General features: G+C 38.9%; 1 protein-coding gene across 9 annotated transcripts in view; it reads left to right on the forward strand.

Moving 5' to 3' along the window:
* The window catches only part of MLLT3 (MLLT3 super elongation complex subunit), a 358,426-nt gene that overhangs the window by 237,306 nt on the left and 98,199 nt on the right, over positions 1–22,921 (forward strand). For all 9 annotated transcript variants that reach the window (XM_040359609.1, XM_040359582.1, XM_040359585.1 and 6 more), the window contains 2 exons: positions 8,927–9,043; positions 16,766–17,368. In XM_040359609.1, the coding sequence (XP_040215543.1) occupies positions 8,927–9,043; positions 16,766–17,368 (720 nt within the window). The remainder of the gene's footprint in view (positions 1–8,926; positions 9,044–16,765; positions 17,369–22,921) is intronic.

Raw genomic sequence — 22,921 nt, forward strand, 5'->3', positions numbered from 1 at the left:
AGCTGTAGACTAATATAGAAAGAAAAGTAACCGCTCAGATGTGACCAAAGAGCCTTCTCACGGGATCCAAACCATGGGTGCCGGCAATACAATGATATTGCAGAATTAAGAGGAAGACTTGGACAGCCGCACTCCAAAAAACGTTCCTTTTATTAAAACTGGTCACAAAAAATACATGCCACAACAAAAAATAGAACAGAAGCTGACGCATTTCACACTGTAACCCAGTGCTTATTCATAGCTATGATTAAGCACTGGGCTACAGTGTGAAACGCGTCAGCTTCTGTTCTATTTTTTGCTGTGGCATGTATTTTTTGTGAGCTTTAGACTAATATTAGCGACTTTTATCTGGGAAAAAAATAAAACAGTGGTTCTGTATGTGCAGATGGCGATTTCTGCAAAAACTGCACGGCTTCGTCCACTATCCTAAAATAGGGAATTATCATCCTATTTTTGCAACATGTTAAAAAAATTATATATGTGGTATTGTTTATTGAAAGAAGGCTCTACTGCGCTACGCTTAAATTCAATTAATAAAAATTGATTGACTTGACAAAAAAATTCAATAAATTATTTAACTTTTGTTATATAATTAATCAAAGGATAAAATGGAAGAATGCTCATGCAGTTAAGGATTTCTTATCACAGCGTGTCAGGGCTGAAATGTGGAATAACACGCTTTAATTATTAAGAACTTTGAAACACCTTTGTGGGAAGCTGGCCATACATACATTTCATTCAAACTTTCATCATTTGAACATTTGATTGTGCCATTATGGACTTGAACAGTTTTGTATAAAAACCCTTAAAAGAGTCCTTTACTTGTCATACAAATGTTTTGAGTTCTGCTATAGATTTTTAATGGACATGTGCATTACAATTTATTACGACTTTTTATAAACTAAAACCAAGTACAAAATGTATTAAAAAGTATTAATTTTGGCAGCAAATTTCGATTTTAGTTTTAGTCTCATGCACACGATTATTTTTCGGCATGAAAAAAAACGACGTTTTTCGGCATGTAGAAAAAACATTGTTTTTTCCAACTTCGTCATTAAAACGGCGTTGCCCACACACGATCGTATAAAAAAAATGCTCTAGCAAAGCGCGGTGACATACAACACGTACAACGGCACTATAAAGGGGAAGTTCCATGCGGATGACGCCACCCATGGGGCTGCTTTAGCTGATTTTCTGTTAGTAAAAGACGATTTGCGCTTTTCTGTCTGTTACAGCGTGATGAATGTGCTTACTACATTACGAACTGTAGTTTTACCAGAACGAGCGCTCCCGTCTCATAACTTGCTTCTGAGCATGCGCTGGTTTTTAACGTTGTTTTAGCCCACACACGATCATTTTTTTACAACCCGAAAAACGGCATCGTTTAAAACGTTGTTAAAAAATGCAGCATGTTCAAAAAAAATTGTCGTTTTTCAGAACCCGAAAAATGATGTGAAGCCCACACACGATCATTTTTAAATTACATTTTTTAAAAAGTATTTTTTTACATGCCGTAAAATGATCGTGTGTACGCGGCATTAGTTTTAGGACTAAAATGTAATTTTGGTTTTAGTCCCATTTTAGTCTTCTGCAATTGTTTTAGTTTTAGTCATATTTAGTCGACTAAATCTCCACGACATTTTAGTCAACTAAAATTATCTACATTTTAGTAGACTAAAATCTCCAGTACATAAAATAAGTAAGTTTAGTCAACTAGAGCTAATTTTAGTCAACTAAAATATGATGGGTGTAGTTAAATTGTAATGCATTATTTAAGCATTTCTCTACAATTTCCAAACTCATTATATACTGCTGGAGTGAAAAATCTAATATGTTCTTGTTTATGGTATTGAGGTATGAACATGCAATGCAGACCAGTGTTAATTTTGACATCACATTTCAATTCAGTTTTAGTCTTAAAGAGGTTGTAAAGGTAAAAAAAAAAGTTTTTTCCTAAATAGCTTCCTTTACCTTAGCGCAGTCGTCCTTCAATTACCTCATCCTTCCATTTTGCTTTGAAATGTCCTTATTTCTTTTTAGTTTTAGTCGTATTTGAGTCGACTAAATGGTATTAGGTTAGTCTATGTTTTAATCGACAAAATTAACACTGGTTCCTGGCAGCTGGGAATGTCTTTTAATTCACCTAGATTATATTGATGTTATAAATCCGATAATGCCAGGAGCAGTAAGGAGTTGTTCTTATCGAAATGTCTCTGAAGGCCTTGTTGACATGCAATAAAATGGGCTCTTAGTGCAGCATGCAGTGATAAGCTGAATATTTGCTATTTGTAAAAGAACAGGTGAGCAAACACCATGCTTTTTCAGAAAGTGTCCAATACAAAGTACACGGGAGCTGCTGCATTTTCCATTAGTCTCTTGGTTAATGTTTCTCTCTAAAGGAAATGAGCTGCTATGTGCTTTACATAATGGGTCACCTTGTTGTGTGCGCTGATGAAACTTCACATTAAAATGAAAGGAAAGAATAATTGAGCCATATTAAGGGACTTGGGGACTCATCAAGACATCGGACTGGTACAAATCATCTGGGACTATGAAGTAAAGTAGAAAGCAGTATATGAAGTTCAGATCTGTCCTCATTAAACACTATATCATCTGTTGTAGCATTTATTGCTGTCTGTCTGTGGTGGTACCACACTATGAATTCTATTACTAGTGACAAATCAGAGTTCATTTGCTTATGGATGTATATTTCAAAGTGACTACTGCTTTATATAGACAGGATATACTCAACCTGTCAGTGTATCATTTTCTTCCTTCCCTCCAAAGCATACGTTTTGGAGAAAAAGAACCACATAAACCAAGATTAATGTGCAATTTGTTTTAGATGACACTCTGCAGGAACTTGATCCATTATTCTGTAGCAATGGCTTTATAGTTTCTGCCAGGTGATAACTGGCTGACAGTTGGAGAATGAGTCTTATTTTAATTAAACATGAGTCAGTATAGTGATAAAAAGGCATACTTGTGTGCTTGTTCTAATTCTCCACCTGATTATTACATGCTTTTATGGAAGAGACAGGTGATTATGGATATATGGTCAAAAGTCATATATCCATGATCATCTGTCTCTTCCAGGGCTAGGACTGTATAATGATCAGGTGTAGATTTAGAACAAGCACAAAAGTTGTGTGTTTTGAAGGAAGTGTATAAATATGTAGCCCCCTCCTTTTTTTGTTTAGGGGAGAGGGTGGGAAATGGCCCTCAAAAAACAGAATATTGCGGTAAACCTGTAGGTACTGGTAAGAACCAGAACCTTTGCAAAGTGGGAGAATGGGATTGCTAATATTATTGGCAGTGCATCCACCCAGGACAGAGCCTCTGTGAACAAAGGGGAGTCCCTTTCTGGGAAGTTAACCAGTAATCTTACCAAAGTCATTGAGAGCAGAGAAACTACTACAGCCCTCATATACAACATTAACCATAAATATATAGATGCACACAAGCGTGTAAATAATAAATGCTTTTTTATAAGAAAATATATTACCAGTACACACATTCAATGTACAAACAGATGTTATCAAAGGGCCAGACAGGAGTAAGGACATACATAATTATACATTACAGTGTGATACTACCAGCTCACCGTAGAGGGCATTGTATCCCTACAAATGTATGATTATTACAGACATGGATACATATTAGAGATGATACTCGTGACTTCTACAGTTGCCGTAAAAAAAATGCACGTGTGGGGAGAAATCTATTCCAAATGTCAATTAGATTCATAGCAGTCAGGCAATGAGTACTGCTCTTTAGGCTTATTGCTACTTTCCTTACACATGTAGGTTCGGCAGTACTTAAAAGGGTTGTAAACCCTCCTGTTTTTTCACCTTAATGCATCCTATAATTTTTTTAAATGTCGCCTATGGAGATTTTTAAGGGTAAAATTTGTTGCCATTCCACGAGCGGGCGCAATTTTGAAGCATGACATGTTGGGTATCAATTTACTCGACTTAACATTATCTTTCACAATATAAAAAAAAATTGGGCTAACTTTACTGTTGTCTTATTTCAAAAAAGTGTATTTTTTCCCAAAAAAGTGCGCATGTAAGACCGCTGCGCAAATATGGTGTGACATAAAGTATTGCAATGACCGCCAGTTTATTCTCTAGGGTCTTAGAAAAAAAATGTATAATGTTTGGGGGTTCTAAGTAATTCTCTTGCAAAAAAAATGTTTTTAACTTGTAAACACCAAGTCTGAAAAAGAGGCACGGTCCTTAAGTGGTTAATGTGACCTATAAACTGTACAACTCAGTTGAACAACAAACTAAAATATTTTAGGTGGAAGAAAGTAAAAATAATACTGTGCACACCCTTAAACTAATACTTTTGTTGAAGCACCTTTTGATTTTATTAGTCTTTTTGGGTATGAGTCCATCAGCATGGCACATCTTGACTTGGCAATATTTGCCCACACTTCTTTGCCAGATACAAGTCCAAGGGAGATAGAAGGTTTGCAGTCCAGGGACCACGACTGTGGAATGCCCTGCCTACCACCACTCGATTGGAGTTGGACCACTTGGCCTTCAGGAGAAAGATTAAAACCAATCTCTTCTGAGGTCAAGGGGTTTCACTCACAGAATGGATACAGCGCCCAGAGGCGATTTAGTTCGCATGTGTTGCACTATATAAGTTTTTCACTCACTCACTCACTCTTTGCAAAAACACTCCAAATCTTCCTGTGCACAGCCCTCTTCAGATCACCCTACAGATTTTCATTCGTATTCAGGTCTGGGCTCTGGCTGGGAAATTCCAAAACTTTAATCTCCTTCTGGTGAAGCCATTCCTTTGTTGATTTGGATGTATGCTTTGGGTCGTTGTCATGCTGAAAGATGGAGTTCCTCTTCATGTTAAGCTTTATAGCAGAAGCCTGAAGGTTTGGTGCCCATATTGACTGGTATTTGGAACTGTTCATAATTCCCTCTACCTTGACTAAGGCCCTGTTCCATCTGAATAAAAACAGCCCCAAAGCATGATACTGCCACCACCATGCTTCACTGTGGGTATGGTGTTCTTATGGTGATGAACAGTGTTGTTTTTGCACCAAACATATCTTTTGAAAATATGGCCAAAAACTTCAGCCTTGGTTTCACCAGACCATAACACATTTTCCCACATGCTTTTGGGAGACTTCATATGTGTTTTTGCAAAATTTAGCCGGGCTTGGATGTTTTTCTTTGTAAGAAAAGACTTCTGTCTTGCCACTCTACCCCATAGCTCAGACATATGAATAATATGGGAGATTGTTGTCACATGTACCTTACTTACCAGATATTTCTGCAGGTCCTTTAATGTTGCTATAGGCCACTTGGCAGCCTACCTGACCAGTTTTCTTCTCGTCTTTTCATACATTCTGGAGGGACGTCCAGTTTTTGGTAATATCATTGTTGTGCCATATTTTCTCCACTTAATGACTGTCTTCAAGGTGTTCCATGGTATCTAATGCCTTGGAAATTATTTTGTACCCTTCTCCTGACCTAAAACCTTTTAACACTGAGATCCCTCTGATGATTTGGAAGCTCTCTGCAGACCATGGTTTTTGCTATTAGGGATGCGACTAAGAAAATGTCAGGAAAGACCTACTAGCTTAACTTTATTTGGGATTAATCAGAGGCACTTTAAATGATGGTAGGTGTGTACTGACTCCTATTTAACATGAGTTTAAATGTGATTGCTTAATTCTGAACACGGCTACATCTCCAGTTAAAAGAAGGGGGTACACACATATGCAACCACATGATTTTATTTTTTTATGTGTTTGTTTTTCAATTGAGTTGTACAGTTTTATAGGTCACATTAAAGGTGGAAAAAGTTCTGAAATTATTTATCTTTGTCAATTTTTTTTTTACATCACAGAAACCTGACATTTTATTCATTGTATCTGCAGGTGCCCTGGATGTTTACAAGTGGCTGGATGCTGTACTGCTCTTACAGGCATTTAGGACTGCATGTGCACTGCTCAGGGATGTATGACAATAATGCAGAAATCCTGCATTGGGGCATACAGGCTTAAATCCATATGTCCCTGAATGTGAATACTACTTGATACAGGATCCAACCCGCCACGTATTTCAGCCTGAGGCCTACCTAACTGAAAATAAAGTTCTGGTTTCAGTTTGGAGCCCGGGACCACAGCAAGTGTGTCAGGATGGAGAGCGGCAGGAGATCTGGGACCATCCTTTCCCTGATCTCCTCTGCAGCATTGTAAACCAGAAGTGCTCACCTATGAACACTTTTTTGTTTCAAAGCTGTTGAATTTCCAAATGCACAGGCTGATCGAGCATACTCCTGCTGGAGCAAAGAGCTAGTGAGACACTGGGTGCCTAATGTACTACCGATGTCACCATAAAAGGAAATCTGTCAAATCTGGTTGCAGGTCCTTGACATCAAGTATAGTGCAGTGTCTATAACCCTGCTTTGGATGTTAAGATGCCAAGGGATGGTCCACCTTCAGAGCATAGGGGAGTAGAGGAGAATGCTGACTTTTGGGGTAATGGGGATCAGGTAAGTATAACCACTTTTTCTGCTAGACATAAGCAAGCATTTAGTCCCACTGCAAGGGAGAATGTTTTTTTTTTTTTTTAAGCAGAGACCATGGAGAATAAAATGGTGGGTGTTGCAATTTTTTATGGTAGAATATAAAAGATGATGTTAAGTATGTCATACTTTAAAATTACGAATGCTCGTGGAATGCTGCCAAACTACGGTTCATAAAAATATCCATAGGCGACAATTAAATTATTTTTTTAACAGGTTAGAGTTACAGAGGAGGCCTAGTGCTAGAATTATTGCTCTCACTATAATAGTCACGGTGATACCTTACATGTGTAGTGGGAACACTGTTTACATATGTGGGCACAATTTAGCTATACTTTTGCTTCTACACGAGTGGGCGGGGACACTTTACTTTTTTTGTTATTCATTTTTTTTAGTATTTTTTTTTACACTGCCCCTTTAATTTTTCATTTTTGATCATTTTTATTCCTATCACAAGAAAATGTAAACATCCCTTGTGATAGAAATAAGGCATGACAGATCCTCTTTATGGAGACATTTGAGGTCAATTAGTTAAGATAATCTACCCTGGACAGCATGAGATAAAAAAAAAAAAAACATTGATCTCATGCTTTCTAGAAAAAAAATGGCAGTGTTTAGATCTGTCAATACCAGAAGTGATGTCATGACGTCGCTTCCGGCCTCCCAGAGTCTATGGTAACCCAGTGGGAGTGCTGGATTGCATACCTGGCCGATTACATGGAAGAGCACAAAGATGCGATGAGAGGTGGGGATGTCACATTCCCTTTAAATATTGGTACCTACAGAAGTCAGCTGGCTGTTTAAAAACTTTCATCCCAAGTAACATCAAGTAATAAAAATGTCATAAGCTTTACATCCTGCTTTATTTCCTGCTATATTTGTAAGGCAGATCTACTGGTTCTTGTACCAAACTATGTCCCTGCATTTGTATCCAGTGCTTGCAAACGCGGAACAACATGCCCTAGTTTTGGAAGTTATTTTATCTTAACAAATCAGAAATATGTGTTTTCATAACAGATTACCAGAAATTGGTGTACGACAGGTGGCTAGTGTAATTTAAGTTGCTTCAAAGCCTACAAGCAGTGAAAGTGTTAGCATTTGAAAGCTTTTTTTTTGTTTGAGGGGGGAGGTGTCCGTTTCCCTGTTCCTGTCAATCATTGCACAAAGTTTGCGCTGATACATTCCAAAACACGAAGAAAATGTGGAAACCATTTGGCATTTTTTTTTCTGCTTATTTAACCCTACAGTACCCTTATCCTTAAATAAAGGGATGAAAACGTGTTAATGACAATAGACCTTAAAAGCTAGTCATAAACATCTGCATGCATGCAACTAGGGTACTTTGTATAGAAGTCACATCAGCCTGATAGTTGGCAGTGATGGAGGAATGTTAACACAATGAGTCTTTTACATGTTGGTGATTATGGATCCACAATGTGTCCTGGAGCTCCGGCAATTTTGGAGTGCATAGGCAGAGGTGTCAAAGCCCATCACTGTAGTGTGGTATGAAAGTAGAGAACTATAAGTAAACGTACATGGCCTTATAGCTGCATTTAATATATTGTGGTTTTTGAGATTATTTTCTGGTGGTCAGAAAACTACAGGGCAAGGTAGGTGGTTCGCATGGGAACAATAAAACACAAGCATCAAAAGCATTTATCAATTCGATTTTACAACATTTTGGAGAAAAAAAAATCTGTTAAAGGCTAAGTTCACCTTTTGCTAAATATAAAATGCACTTTTTTGCAGGTTAAAAAAATGTGCGTTTCTTTTTTTAAACAGGAGCCTGCAGAGTATTGCTAATGAGAACACTTGTGGTTCAGTCAAAAAACTACAAGTCCGTCTGCTGCGGTGGAGGTCGGGACTTGTAGTTTTCTCATTCACAGATTCCTGTGAAGAATGATGCGACTGTTTTCAAAATCTAACAGCAGGTGCAGGGAGAAGATCCCCTGCCCACTGTCACAGGGGGTGATGGGGATTGGGGCTGTAGGCTTTTCCACAGAAAAGGGAACAAACTGTTTATCATGTGCATTGCATTTATACATAGTCTACATTAAGGGAACAGTGGCCCTTATGTCCACAGAATTTGTGCTTTTTTCCCATATTCATCTGTAAATTTTCCCCACTCTTTCCCACAATGCATCATTTTTTTTAATTGAAATAGTTCTCTTGAGTGTATGTCTGTTTTAAAATGATCAATGTCTTGATGCAAAACTGCACATAGTAACGATGATATTTTTACAATTTTGGGCATTCGTAAAAACATAGAGTTAATGTATTCTGAATGATGTAAGTCATACTGATCTTTTTTGCATGTGTATGAGTAGTCTATATTTAATGTTGGCCTTTCTTTTATTTCTGCCAATAGATAATGGTTATGTCAGAGGGTTCATCTTCAGGCACCAGTCTTCATCTTCCCAGCCTTCCCAGTAATTCCCTTTCTTTCTTAGATGTAAAGAAAAGCAAATCATCTCATGGATCCAAGGTGAGTGAAGTTATAAATAGCTATGGGTGTATGTTTAAAACAAGAAAAAAAAAAACTCGCACATGTGCCAGACTTAACAAAAGATACTAAACTAAAGATTATATATATTTATATTAGAGTCCTTGCCAAAAATATTGGCACCCCTGCATTTCTGCCAGATAATACACCACTTCACCCAGAAAATTGTTGCAATTACAAATGTTTAAGCATTCTCTTGTTTATTTCTTTTGTTTTGTATTGGTATGACACAAAAAACTCCAAAAATGTACTTGACAAAATTATTGGCACCTTCTCAAAATTGTAAGAAATAATTGCATTCCAAGTTGGTGATGCTCCTGTAATTTGTAATTAAACTCGCCTGTATCAATTAACAGGTGCTTACAATATAGAAATCACACCAGAAACCAGTTAAAATGGTGAAAAATGTACTCAACTTTTTTGTTGTGTGTCTTTGTGTGCCACGTGGAGCATGGAGAAGAGAAAGAAAAGGAATTGTCTGAGGATTTAAGAACAATTGTGGAAAAACATGGGCAATCTCAAGTATACAAGTCTATCTCCAGAGATCTGATTGTTCCTGTTTCCACTGTGCGCAACATTGTCAAGATGTTTACAGCCCATGGCACTGTAGATAATCTCCCTGGACATGGAAATAGAAAATTTGATCAAAGAGTTTGCCAAAACTTACCTGAGGATGTCAAAATCCTTTTGGGAGAACGTGCTGTGGACAGACAAAAGAAAATTAGAGCTTTTTGGTAAAGCCCATCATTCTACTATTTTCAGAAAAAGAAATGAGGCCTTTAAAGAAAAAATGAGGGTTGCTTTGTTGCTTTGTTGCAGTCGCGAAAAGGAACCCTTCCAATCTGAGAGACCTGGAGCAGTTGGCGAAAGAAGAGTGATCCAAAATTCCAGTAGAGAAGTATAAGAAACTCATTAATGGTTACAGGAAGCAATTGATTTCAGTTATTTTTTCCAAGGGGTGTGTACCAAATATTAAATCGAGGGTGCTAATAATTTTGTCCAGTGCATTTTTGCAGTGGAATGTGTCTGTTTTGGCTTTTGTTTTTCTACTTTTTTGTGTCATATTAATACAAACAAAAGAATGAGAATGCCTAAACATTGGTAATTGCATCAGTTTTCTGGGTGAAGTGATGCATTATGTATATGTCTAATTATATATATATAATGTGTGTGTGTGTGTGTGTGTGTATGTATGTGTGTGTGTATATGTATATATATAAAGAGTTGGGGGGGGTTATATCCTAAACCTGAATATCTAAAGTTGCTGCTGCTATAAAGACCTATATATAAATAAACCACAGATAATAGCGCCCACATACAAAAATGCAGAAGGAGTAACTTTTAAATCTCTCAAGGCTGCCTAAAATCACTTATCTTATTGAGTAAATATGTATTTAGTCACATAATATGGCCATACCATGCTTAAGCCTAACACTGCTCTAAAGTACCCCATTTTCAATGGGTCCTACACTATTCATGAAAAAGAAATCCCACTCTTCTTAACCATGGGAGATACTTATAGTGTAAAACCCACTGAAAATTGGGTACTTTGGCGCATTAGTGGGCTTAAGCATGGTATGGCCATATTATGTGACTAATCCCCATATTTACTCATTAAGATTAGGTGTATATATATATATATATATATATATATATATACACACACACACACACACACACACAGTATCTCCCAAAAGTGAGTACACCCCTCACTTTTTTGTAAACATTTTATTATATCTTTTCATATGACAAGACAGAAGTGACACTTTGCTACAATGTAAAGTAGTGAGTGTACAGCTTGTATAACAGTATAAATTTGTTGTCCCCTCAAAATAACAACACACAGACATTAATGCCTAAACTGCTGACAACCAAAGTGAGTACACCCCTAAGTGAAAATGTCCAAATTAGGCACAAAGTGTCAATATTTTGTGTAGCCACCATTATTTTCCAGCACTGCCTTGACCCGCTTGAGCATGGAGTTCACCCGAGCTTCACAGGTTGCCACTGGAGTCCTCTTCCACTCCTTCATGACGACATCACAGAGCTGGTAGATGTTAGAGATCTTGCGCTCCTCCACCTTCCATTTGAGGATGCCCCACAGATGCACAATAGGGTTTAGGGCTGGAGACATGCTTGGCCAGTCTATCACTTTACTGTCAGCATCTTTAGCAAGGCAGTGGTGATTTTGGGGGTGTCCGAGTTCTCCGAAGGGAGGGGATCATGTTCTGCTTCAGTATGTCACAGTACATGTTGGTATTCATGGTTCTCTCAAGGAACTGTAGCTCCCCAGTGCCGGCAGCACTCATGCAGCCCTAGACCATGACACTCCCACCACCATGCTTTATTGTAGGCAAAACACACGTCTTTGTACTCCTTACCTGGTTGCCGCCACACATTTTTGACACCATCTAAAAACAAATACGTTTATCTTGGTCTCATCAGACCACAGGACATGGTTCCAGTAATCCCTGTCCTTAGTCTGCGTGTCGTTTGCAAACTGTTTGTGGGCTTTCTTGTGCATCATCATTAGAAGAGGCTTCATTCTGGGACAACAGCCATGCAAACCAATTTAATGCAATGTGTGGCGTATGGTCTGAGCACTGACAGGCTGATACCCCACCCCTTCAACCTCTGCAGTAATGCTGGCAGCACTGTCCTGTTAAACGGCTGTATGGTCTTGGGCACCATGCTGCAGCTCAGTTTCAGGATATTGGCAATACTTTTATAGCCTAGGCCATCTTTAACCGGTTCCTGAGCCAGCTCACGTGTATTTAAGGGCAGAACGGCTGCCCTGCACGAAACCCCATACGGGGTTCCTTTTAATAGTCGCCAGAGGGCATGCATGCACTGCCGGCCTCGCGTGATCGCGTACATGAGAGCCAGCAAATCCTTGTGCTGTCAGAGGAGAGGAGACATGTCGTTTGTTCCTAATAAGTAGGAACAGTGATATGTCTCCTCTCCTACTCGGTCTTATCCCCATACAGTTAGAACACACTGAGGGAACACACATTTAACCCCTTGACCGCCCCTTAGTGTTAACCCCTTCCCTACCAGTGCCTTTTACACAGTAATCGGTGCATTGTTATAGCACTGATCACTGTATAAATGTCAATAGTCCCAAAAATTATTGATGATTTTTTTAATTTTTTTATTTGGGGGATATTTATAACAGCAAAAGGTAAAAAATATTGTTAATTTTTTTCAAAATTGTCACATTTTCTTTGTGTATAGCGCAAAAAAAAAAAAAAAGAGGTGATCAAATAGCACCAAAAGAAAGCTATATTTGTAGAAAGAAAGGACACAAATTTAATTTGGGTACAGCATTGCATGACAGTGACATTACCAGTTAAAGCAACGCACTGCCAAATTGTAAAAAGTTCCCTGGTCAGAAAGGGGGTAAAACCTTCCAGGGCTGTAGTGGTTAAAGCAACAATTCTTTTTTTGCAGATCCTCAGAGTTTTTTGCCATGAGGTGCCATGTTGAACTTCCAGTGACCAGTATGAGAGAGTGAGAGCGATAACACCAAATTTAACACACCTGCTTCCCTTTCACCCCTGAGACCTTGTAACACTAACCACAGGGAGGGAAATGGCTAATTGGGCCCAATTTGTCCATTTTTACTTAGGGGTGTACTCACTTTTGTTGCCAGTGGTGTTTAGACATTAAGGGCTGTGTGTTGTGTTATTTTGAGAGGGACAGAAAATTTTACATTGTTATACAAGCTGTACACTCACTACTTTATTGTAGCAAAGTGTAATTTCTTCAGTGTTGTCACATGAAAAATATAATTAAATATTTACAAAAATGTGAGGGGTCTCACGTCTGTGAGATGCTGTATATTTGTAAATATTTTAATATATATAATTGTAATTATTTTCAACTGTGAAGTAATATATAAATTAACACCATTTTATTTATGCTAGAGCTCATTTACACTGGCGTTGTCCACGGTGGATCGCTTTTCAGAGTGCTTTTGACAGGCGGTGAGGAGGTGCAGTGTCACCTCCTGAAAATCTGCCTTAACCACTAAAAACCTGCACCACAGTGCAGGTGGTCGCGGTGTGGCCCTATTTAGTGGAATTGGTCATGTTTGGCAGGCAGTACTGAAAGGCACCGTGTCATGTGTACAACCCCCTCTGCTGCCTTTGTAGCCTAATGGAGAGTGGCTTCAGGTGGGCATGAGGGGGGCTATAAGGGGGGGGGGAGAATTGGGGGCAGTAAAAACAGGACTCAGCCTTGTTTTTTAAGGCCTTCCCCAACCGCAAGTGTAAACAAGGACTGATAGAAAAGTTAGAGTTTTCATAGCAATTGGCATTCCAGCTCTAAAATTTAAAATTGTTTCTATGCCACACACCTGAATAGGTATGGGCAAACAGGGAAAGCTTTGGTTAGCTGAATGTTCGTTTTTTTCAATTTTTTTTTATTTTTTGATGCTAGTGTTCAAGCTTTAAGAAAAAAAAAAAAAAAGAGCATGGGTACCTGGATACTGCCATGGGAGATATGTACAAATGTAAAATAAAAAATGTTTACAAATACGTTTCAGTAGGGAGAGGGTCTTTTACTGCCACTTAAGGGCTAAAAATGTAAATCTTTTAAATAACATATTTTAGGGGTGCCTTAGACCCCTTTCACACCGAGGTGTTTTTTAGGGGCGTTTGGGCTAAAAATAGCGCCTGAAAAACGGCTCCCCTGCAGTGTCGGTGCTTTCACACTAATGCTGCGTACACATGATTGGAAATTCCGACAAGAAAACTGTGGATTTTTTCTGAAGGAATGTTAGCTCAAACTTGTGTTGCATACACACGGTCACACAAATCTTGTCAGAAATTCCGACCGCCAAGAACGCGGTGACGTACAAGACGTACGATGAGCCGAGATCAATGAAGTTCAATTGGCAGTTCGGCTCTTCTGCTTGATTCTGAGCATGCATGTTTTTTTGCGCGTTGGAATTGCATACAGACGAGTGAATTTTCCGATAGGAACTTTTTCCGTCGGAAAAATAGAGAACCTGCTCTCAATCTTTTGTTGGCGGAAATTCCGACAGCAAAGGTCTGGAATTTCCGATCGTGTGTATGCGCCATTAGGCGATGCGCTAGCAGGACGTTAAACTCCTGTAAGCAGCATCTTTGGAGCGGTGTGTATACATCTCCTGCCCATTGAAATTAATGGGGCAGCACCGCCGAACTGCCGGAAAAGCGCAGCTGCAGTGGTTTTAACCCTTTTTCAGTCGCTAGCGGGGGTTAAAGGCGACTGCTAGTGGCCAAAAACCTCTGCAAAATCGACGTGAAAACGCCCCTAAAAATAGTGGCGCTTTACCGCAGACGCTGCAGTGTGAAAGCAGCCTTGAAGCTTTAAAATCGACATTAAAAAATAAATGAAACTATCGGTTTTCTTTTGAAATTTATACAAGACCCTTATCCAGGGATGCAGCCTGGGTGGCCAGGAAAGAGGCAGCAAGTGTGTGCCCCTTCCCTCTTTCTAAATCACACCAGGCCCTTTAAAAAACAAAAAAAGTGGGATTTCTCTTAAAACAAATTCCACAACTTTTTCCAGGCATGCAGCTTGGAGTAAGGATGAGCTCCGGCGTGTTCGCACAGCCCACCTGCAGAGCCCGCCAGGAAGTTGGCACTGCGCTGCGCTAATCACAGGCAGTCAGACATTGTCCCGATGCGCGGCTGCAGAGATTGTGAAATGTCTCGCTGCCTGTGATTAGCGCAGCACAGTGCCGACTTCCTGGTGGGCTCTGCACATGGGCTGTGCGAACATGCCGGAGCTCATCCTTACTTGAGAGGATAGCACTGACCATATTTGGTTAGTGGCGTCATCCAGGATTCGCAGCTAGTTTGTTACACACTGCAACCGAGAATTTGCGCACGTTCACTGGCCAAATATAGGCTGGATCTCAAAGTTCATTCCTACACCTAACATGTTTTTAGTGCATATTGCCATTTCAGTTATCAAAAGCAGCAAAGTGTTTAACAGTAAGAAGATAAAACAGGTGGACAATAGATTACAGAACTGTCCTTATTTTGCTGTGGAATAGTGGAGCTCCTAATGTAATAATAAAAAAAAGAAAAGTAGATGAAATAAAGTGATCTAGCTGATTTATTGTGTGCTTTGAGGTAGATTTGCCATTCTATGGTTATGGCTCAGACTCAAATAAGTATTAGGGAACACTTTTCTGTCTGGCTTTAATGTTGAATTTAGAACTAACCACAGCAACATTTCTTTTTGTTCAGAAATACATTGCTTTGTTTGTTGCATGAAAACGAGTAGTATGTGTTGCCAACCACTAATCTACCAAATGCAGCAATTATGAAAAATATGGCAAACAATAGTGCTGTATCAGTTTTTTCTATACAAACATTTTTTTTCTTTTTGTGTGTATATATGTATGTATACTGTATATTCTCTACAATTCTCGTGGTGCATGTGAATAAACTAGAATGACTCTTTGCAGTACAAATGTCTGTATCTTAATGAAAATGGAAGGCTTCCCCTGACATCAAATTTTTAGATGCAGTTTACTTAATTTTTCAGTTCATCATTTGAGAGACTACCAATTAAGAAACACCAAGAATGATACAGGATTTGGCTTGTCAGTTGTACCTGTTTAATGTAAAGTAGAAAGGCTAGGATAATTTTCTATTTTACCAGACACACTAGCTGGTCATCTGTTGTCTGTGCTATTAGACTTTACCAGGAAGCTGTCACTGTGGACTGCCAATCATAAGTGGCCAAGGCATTCTCTACCCTGCAGCTGCGCGTATACACAACCCTTGTATATGTGCGGCAGGTAATACCTTAAGCGCTTATGTTTTGCAGTCGGAAAGTGACAGCTTCCTGGCAGGATAGCTCAGGTGGATCCAGGCTAGTACCTGAACACACCTGAGCTCATCTTGATTTTGTTGGTAGTTGATGTTCAAATGTAGCATGAATTGATATTTTTCACTAAGACCCCTTTCACACTGGGGCGTTTTTCAAGCGCTTTTAGACTAAAAATAGCGCCTGAAAAATGCCTTCCCTGCAGCCCCAGCGTGAGAGCCCAGGTGTAGTGTGCTTGCAAGACGCTAGAAAAAAATCCTGCAAGCAGCATCTTTCGGGCAGTGCGGGAGCCGTGGTATACACCGATTCTCCACCACCCCTGCTATTGAAATCGGTGGGCACTGCTGACGAAATGCCTGCAAAGCACTTCAGCAGTGGAGCTTTGCGGGTGCTTCTAGCCCTTTATTTGGCCGCTAGCAGGGGTTAAAAGTTTACCGCTAATTCCCCCCGCCCCAGTGTGAAAGTAGCCTATGGTGAACATTCTTGTTGCTTGATATGATGGCATCATAACTTTAATTTATATAGTACATATCTTGGTTTAGTTCCCATTGCAAAATGCCTTGAAAGTTTTAGTATAATATATAGAATTTAAATTGTTCTGCTTAATTAATCTTCGGAACTAAAACAAGACATATAAGGCTCAGTTTAAAAAGGTAACACACCAGGATGAAGATAATTATTATTTATTTTATTATTTTATTATTTATAAATATGTAAATTATTTTGTTTTGTTAGTTTTTTTTATTTTGAGTTCAATTTAAAATTATATTTACGTGGCTAAAACAAATATCCTAATCCTTGTGTTAAAGCTTTGTAAATTGAGCCTATATTTTTGACTTTTTGCTAAAAGTGATGGCTTGTTTTGACTTCTTTCAGGACCCAAATAAACTGGTTAGTGTAAACAGTAGCAGTAACACACTTAGCTTATCAAAGCCACATAAATCTTCAAAGGAACATAAGGAGAAATCATCAAAAGACTCAAAAGAGCATAGAAGTGCCTTTAAAGAACCTTCCAGGGATCATACAAAATCTTCCAAAGAATCTTCCAAAAAACCCAAAGAAAACAAACCACTGAAAGATGAAAAAATTGTCCCTAAAATGGCCTTTAAGGAACCTAAACCCATGACAAAGGAAACCAGGTGTGAGAACAATAATATTCTTACAGTATCAAGTGGGCATCAACAAGAAAAAAAAGTCTCTAGTAAAAGGCCAACTCACATAGACTCTGAAGATCCTCTAACCAGGAAACGAAGGAAAAGCAACTCGGAGTCATCTCTTAAAAGTTTTCCAAATCCCTCACTTCTAATATTATCCTCATCTGAAAAAAAACCTTTGAAAGACAAAGCTCAGTCTAAAACTGGAAAGGTAAAGATTGAAAGTGAAGTCCTAGACAAGAAGAAGGTTTCATTACCACCTTTTGAAGATATTGTGGATCCCAATGATACAGATATGGAGGACAACATGTCATCCAAATCAGAGGTATTGCATATTTACTTATTTTCAATGTATGGGCCTTGTTATATTTGCTTGCTTAATCAAGGTTATTCTGTTCACTATGAGTCTGTTTTGTTAAGGTCACGGACTCCGTAATCTGTTATATATCTTGTGAATGTTGTGGCTCTGCTGAAATGTTGGCTTTGCTTCTGAAGGCTGTTACATCTAGTTTAAATTAAAGGTATATGCCTTCAGACATTTTACAGTCTGTATGAAATCAGAGTGTTGCCTGATTAATTTGATCTAGAATCTGATATGCAGATAACTGAAGAACAGGCAAATATTTCTTCTAGTCCTTTTTTGAATAGAGACAGTTAATTGGTTGTTAAATAAAATACTTGAATGTTGTGAAAGTGTTCCCTGAAGCACTGTAACTTTTTTACATACTGCTCTTGTTTTGCGCACTTCTTGTATGTTTAGAAGTCAAAATGATTTGGCAAATAAATTGCATAGTTTTTCAATGCGTGAGTGAGTGAATAACTTTTATAGAGCTACAAATGCGAACTGAATCGCCTCAAGGCGCTTGGTATCCATTTCCTAATATTTTGCATTCAGAAAAGATGGTTCTTGAGTTTTTTTCAGAAGGCCTGGTGATTCTCTTCCGTTCATATATGAGTTGGTAATGAGTTCCACAGTCGAGGTCCTTGGACTGCAAATCTTCATTCTCCTTTGCTTTTGTAATGGGCCTTGGGGATCTGTAGTATATTTTGATTAGCTGACCGGAGGACGCGATTGAGGTTGTGGTATTTTTTTTTCTCACATAGATATTGGGGGGGCGATGCCTTGTACTCATTTGTGTGTCAGGCAGAGGGTCTTGAATGTGATTCGGTCCTTGATGGGCAGCCAATGGAGTGACCTTAGGGTGGGGGAAATTGATTCCCAGGGTTTTTTGCCTGTTACCAGTCGCGCTGCCGTGTTCTGGATGACTTGCAGACGGGCAATCTGGTATTTTGAGAGACCTAGGTATAGGTAGTTGGCATAGTCGAGCTTGGAGTTTATTAGTGTTCCCACTACTACTGCTGTGTCTTTTTTCGGAATGAGTCTTCTTGGTAGACGCAGGAGATTGTGAGACCCGCTGACTACTGACCCAATTTGAGCAGCCATTGTCATGTCGGAGTCAAAAATTACTCCTAGACTTTGGTGCTGGGGTTAATGGTCTGTCCAAATATCGGCGGGGTCGACCATGTTGTCTTGGCGGATCTCTTTGTGTTTGCATGGACCAGAAGGAGTTCTGTTTTTGATCCAATGAGTTTGAGGTGACTCTCCGTCATCCAGTTGTCTATCAAAGTAAGGGATTTTTCTAGTCCGAGGTAATGGTCCATTTTGTTTATACGAAAGTAGAGCTGAGTATCATCGGCGTAGGAATGGTAGAGTAGATCCTGGTTACTGATGATTTTGAGGAGTGGGCGAAGGTAAATATTGAATACCACGGCGACAGGGGGGACCCTTGAGGGACACCACATGTCAGAGTCCGTGCTTCTGAAGTGAAAGGTCCTAGTTTCACTGTCTGGGATCGATTTTCCAGAAATGATGAGAACCAGGGTAGATCTGAGTCTGCGACTCTGGCTACTACTGTGAGCCGAGTCAGCAGGACAGGATTTTGTGGTCTACTGTGTCAAACGGCGCACTAAGGTCCAGCAGTATCAGAAGACAAGATCTCCTTTATCTGCTGCTTCGAGAGCGTCATCCCATATTTTGAGAAGTGCTGTGTCCGTGCCGTGACCTGGCCGGAAACTCGATTGTAGTGGGTCCAGTAGTTTGTGGGCGTCTAAATGCTGTTGTAGCTGTTGCTCTACCACTTTCTCCATGACCTTGGAGAAGACACTGAGACCTGTTATAGGTCGACGGTGGTTTGGGTTCTTTGGGTCGAGGTTTTTTTTTTTTTAAATGGGTTTTATTACTCCTTGTTTTAGGGAGGTCGGCACCATGCCTTCCTTAAATGATTGATTTATCAGATGCCAGACCACCGGTGCCAATGTCTCGGCACATTCTTTCAGCTGTTTTGTGGGGATGATGTCATTCAGCGCTGTACTGTCCCGCAGACTACGATGATATTTTTGGTGGTGTTGATGGAAATGGGCTGGAGTTTAAATTTTATAGATTGAGGTATATTTATATCATCGTCACCTTTTTGATTTGTAGGGACGGGGTTGGTGGTTTTATTTTGCTGAATTGTTTCACGGATATTTTTGATTTTGTTAATGAAAAAATCCGAGAATTCATTGCAAAAATCTTGAGTATCATGATTCGGAGCCTTTAGGCAGGCTGGATTCATGTTTTGGGCGACTAAATTGAAGAGCTCACGGGGACTATTCAGGGCTTTTGCGAGGATGGTTGAGAAGTGTTCTTTTTTTGCTTTGAACATTTCTTTATGATATTTCTTTGTGACTGATTTGTAGATTTTGTGGGTTTCAGTAGTTGGGTTTCTTCTCCAGGCGCCTTCCGCTGCTCTGCGTTCTTGCTTCAATAGTGTAAGAGGGTCATTGAACCAGCCAGAGTTGTTTTTCCGGATGAACGTTCTGCGTTTCGGAGCGATTTCGTCTGCAGTCTGTAATAAAGCTTTGTTAATGGAATTGAGTATTTCCACTGTCGATTTGATTTTGGTTTATTGTTGTTATTTTATTTGTTAATGTGGTTTTGAAGAGTTCTGAGTGGAGTTTCTTCTTGGATCTTGTCCAGTGTGATGTTAGCGGATTTGTCGTTTTTTTGAAGACAGCATTGTTGATTATTTTGAAGTTGATTGCATGGTGATCTGTCCAGGGTAACGGTCTATTCTCCATTATGTTAATATCTATATCCTGTTTGAAGATAAGATAAAGGGTGTGACCTGATAGATGCGTGGGTGTACCTATCAGTTGCTGCAGACCTAGTCCTTCTAATTGGTCAATGAACGCGTTGGCAATGGGATCCTGTGGGGAATTAGCCCAGAGGTTGAAGTCTCCGAGTAGCAGGAGGTGTTTGGTGTTCAATGTATACGAGGAGATGCGTATGGTCCGGGCGGTCTGCTTGAGCCTGAAGAAGGGATCTAAAGCATCCCGAAAGCTTTTATGTTTTAATAACTTACAACACAATTGTTCGAAATGTGCAGCACAGGCTAGCCCAACAACAGAGTTGTGTTTCTATAATAAGAGCCTTACTATAGTCTCTTCTATAGAGTGATGGTTATGTCCACAAAGTTAGGCTGTTCAGACACTGATGGAAATTTGGCCGGTTCAGAAGGGACTGGCCAAATTTCAAGCAGTGTATAGCCGTCACAGAAATTGATTGTTCTGTCAAAGGGACATTTTGGAAAATTTTCTTTGATCAACAGCCATAGCATATTCTGACAGGGAAGGGGATTCCTCCATCCACCTCACTTGGTTGACTGAAAAAAGTCAGTTACTTTGGGCTTGATAGTGGTGTTGGTGCATATCGTGTAGCCTAGGCCTCACAAAACTCATAATTAAAAAAAACTCTCTGGATGGTATCAAGGTTATAATACATGGGATTGCATGTAGCCCACATGCCCTTATTAAACTAATAAAAATTAAGTAACCTTCTCAAAACCTTACCGCTTAATAAAGAAAGAAAAAAACACACAAAATGTATATTGGCATAAAATAATTGGCGTGGCACTTTATTGGTATAAAATAGTAAATATTATTAAAATCTTTATTAAACCAAAAATTCTATAAATCAGAAATCCAATAAATATATAAGCTCAGTTATTGGAAATTCGAGCCAAAATAAATGAATTTAACATTTTACATCCCCCCCCCCAGAAATCCAGGGAGAAATAAACCACATAAGTGCAAACAACAAGGGTGGGTAACTCTTTTACCAAGGCTTGACCAGCTGTGAGGGAAATTCAATAGAAAACCCCTTTTTATAGGGGTACCAAGACCTTCCAGAAGCTTCCACGGCTTCTAATTGGTTAATTACCCCTTCATGTAAAATTCTTAAAGGGACAGTAGCTTAAAAAACTTAATACCCAATTACCTCATAACTGTTATAAAATATATAAGCAGGAAGGAGGCGGGGCTGCAGCAAGCCCATGAAGGCGGGCCCAAATGCTTGTTCCCTCCTTTTACATTCTGCTGAGATTCTTTATTACAGTTTGTAGAACAAAACACTAACAATACAACAAATATGGACCACATAAAGATATAAGTACGTAGCTGAGAAGTCAACCTGAATGATTAATCTCCATAGAAGTAGATAACTTAAACAGGTTATTTGTTAAAAATGGTGACTGGACATAATGTATGTATGCGCAGATACTGTATAGGCATGTAATCAGTGTTTTTACAAAACACAATGGTGTAACACGTTTTTTTAAATAAGCATCACTTGCTATAAAGTTTGAACAAAGCATATGAAAATGCTACTATGAATGTTTGAAACATTACTTATTATTGCTGAGCTGCTGCATTTATGAAGTTCCACAAATACCACACAGACAACCCATATGGCATTTACCAGAGTTGTCAGTCAGTTCACTTTGGAACATACATAAATATTAGAGCCATTTCACTCTACAAAATGTGTTTTGTTAGATTCTGAAACTATTCCATAGGATTCTTCTTTTAGTTAATGACTGTGGTCGGTCTCCTACTTTGCTGAAAGCACATTTCACAAACAGCGTGATTAACTTTGACACATTTGATAATGTTGGGCAAGCAGAAACAGTTTGTACAAAAAAGCATGATGTAGCTGGGAGCCGAATTAGGAAATCCTAATTCTTTCCAGTGATATTTTACTTAGTTACTACATTACGTGTTGCTTTGCTTTTACTTTAGTCTTTCAATCTCTCTTTTTTTTTGCCAAGTACTTAGTCTACAATAAAGCAAAAAATAGAAAGCTGGGCAGTATTTTCCACTTGAGTATTTTTTTCCTGGACAGTACAAGTCAGATGAAAGCCAGAATATTTTCCTGGAGACTCTGGTTTAAAACGCCAGTGACCACTGTAGTGTTAAGGAAAATATCTGCGATGTGTCAATTCCTTTTGTTTCACTTTTTTTGAGATAACAAAATGGCTTAGAGCAAAAAATCAGCTTTTTTCTCTGCTCTTTTGAAAGCGTTCTCCTTCGCAGTTTTTCAATAATACGGTTCACATTTTTTAACAAGCTGCATCCAAGAGCAACGTCTAAATATTGAATATTTTCATTGCTCATGAGACTATTTTACCGCTAGCTTAAAAGGTGGTAAATCAGTAAAAATAGTATTCAAAAACAGTAATAAATCATTACAATATTTAAAAAGGACTGAATCCTATTCTTACAGTTAGCTGATTCCATAATTAATAATTATTAACAATAGTATGCAAATAATGATCCAACAAAGGATTTTTTCCTCTGTGATATTAAATTGGCCGCGGTTGCCCAGTGTGCTTTGCTTTTCTGAAACCAAAAATGTTTAAACCAAGATTGAGAGAGAGAGAGGGCTTTCATGCAAGTTTTTTTTTCCCCTGGTTATACTGGAACATATAGAACTTGGCAACCAGCATGTCTTGAGATGTGCAGCAAATAAGACAGAGACGATCCGGGTCATTGATCAGAT

Source organism: Rana temporaria, chromosome 1 (assembly GCF_905171775.1).
Source record: "Rana temporaria chromosome 1, aRanTem1.1, whole genome shotgun sequence".
NCBI classification, from domain to species: Eukaryota; Metazoa; Chordata; class Amphibia; order Anura; family Ranidae; genus Rana; species Rana temporaria.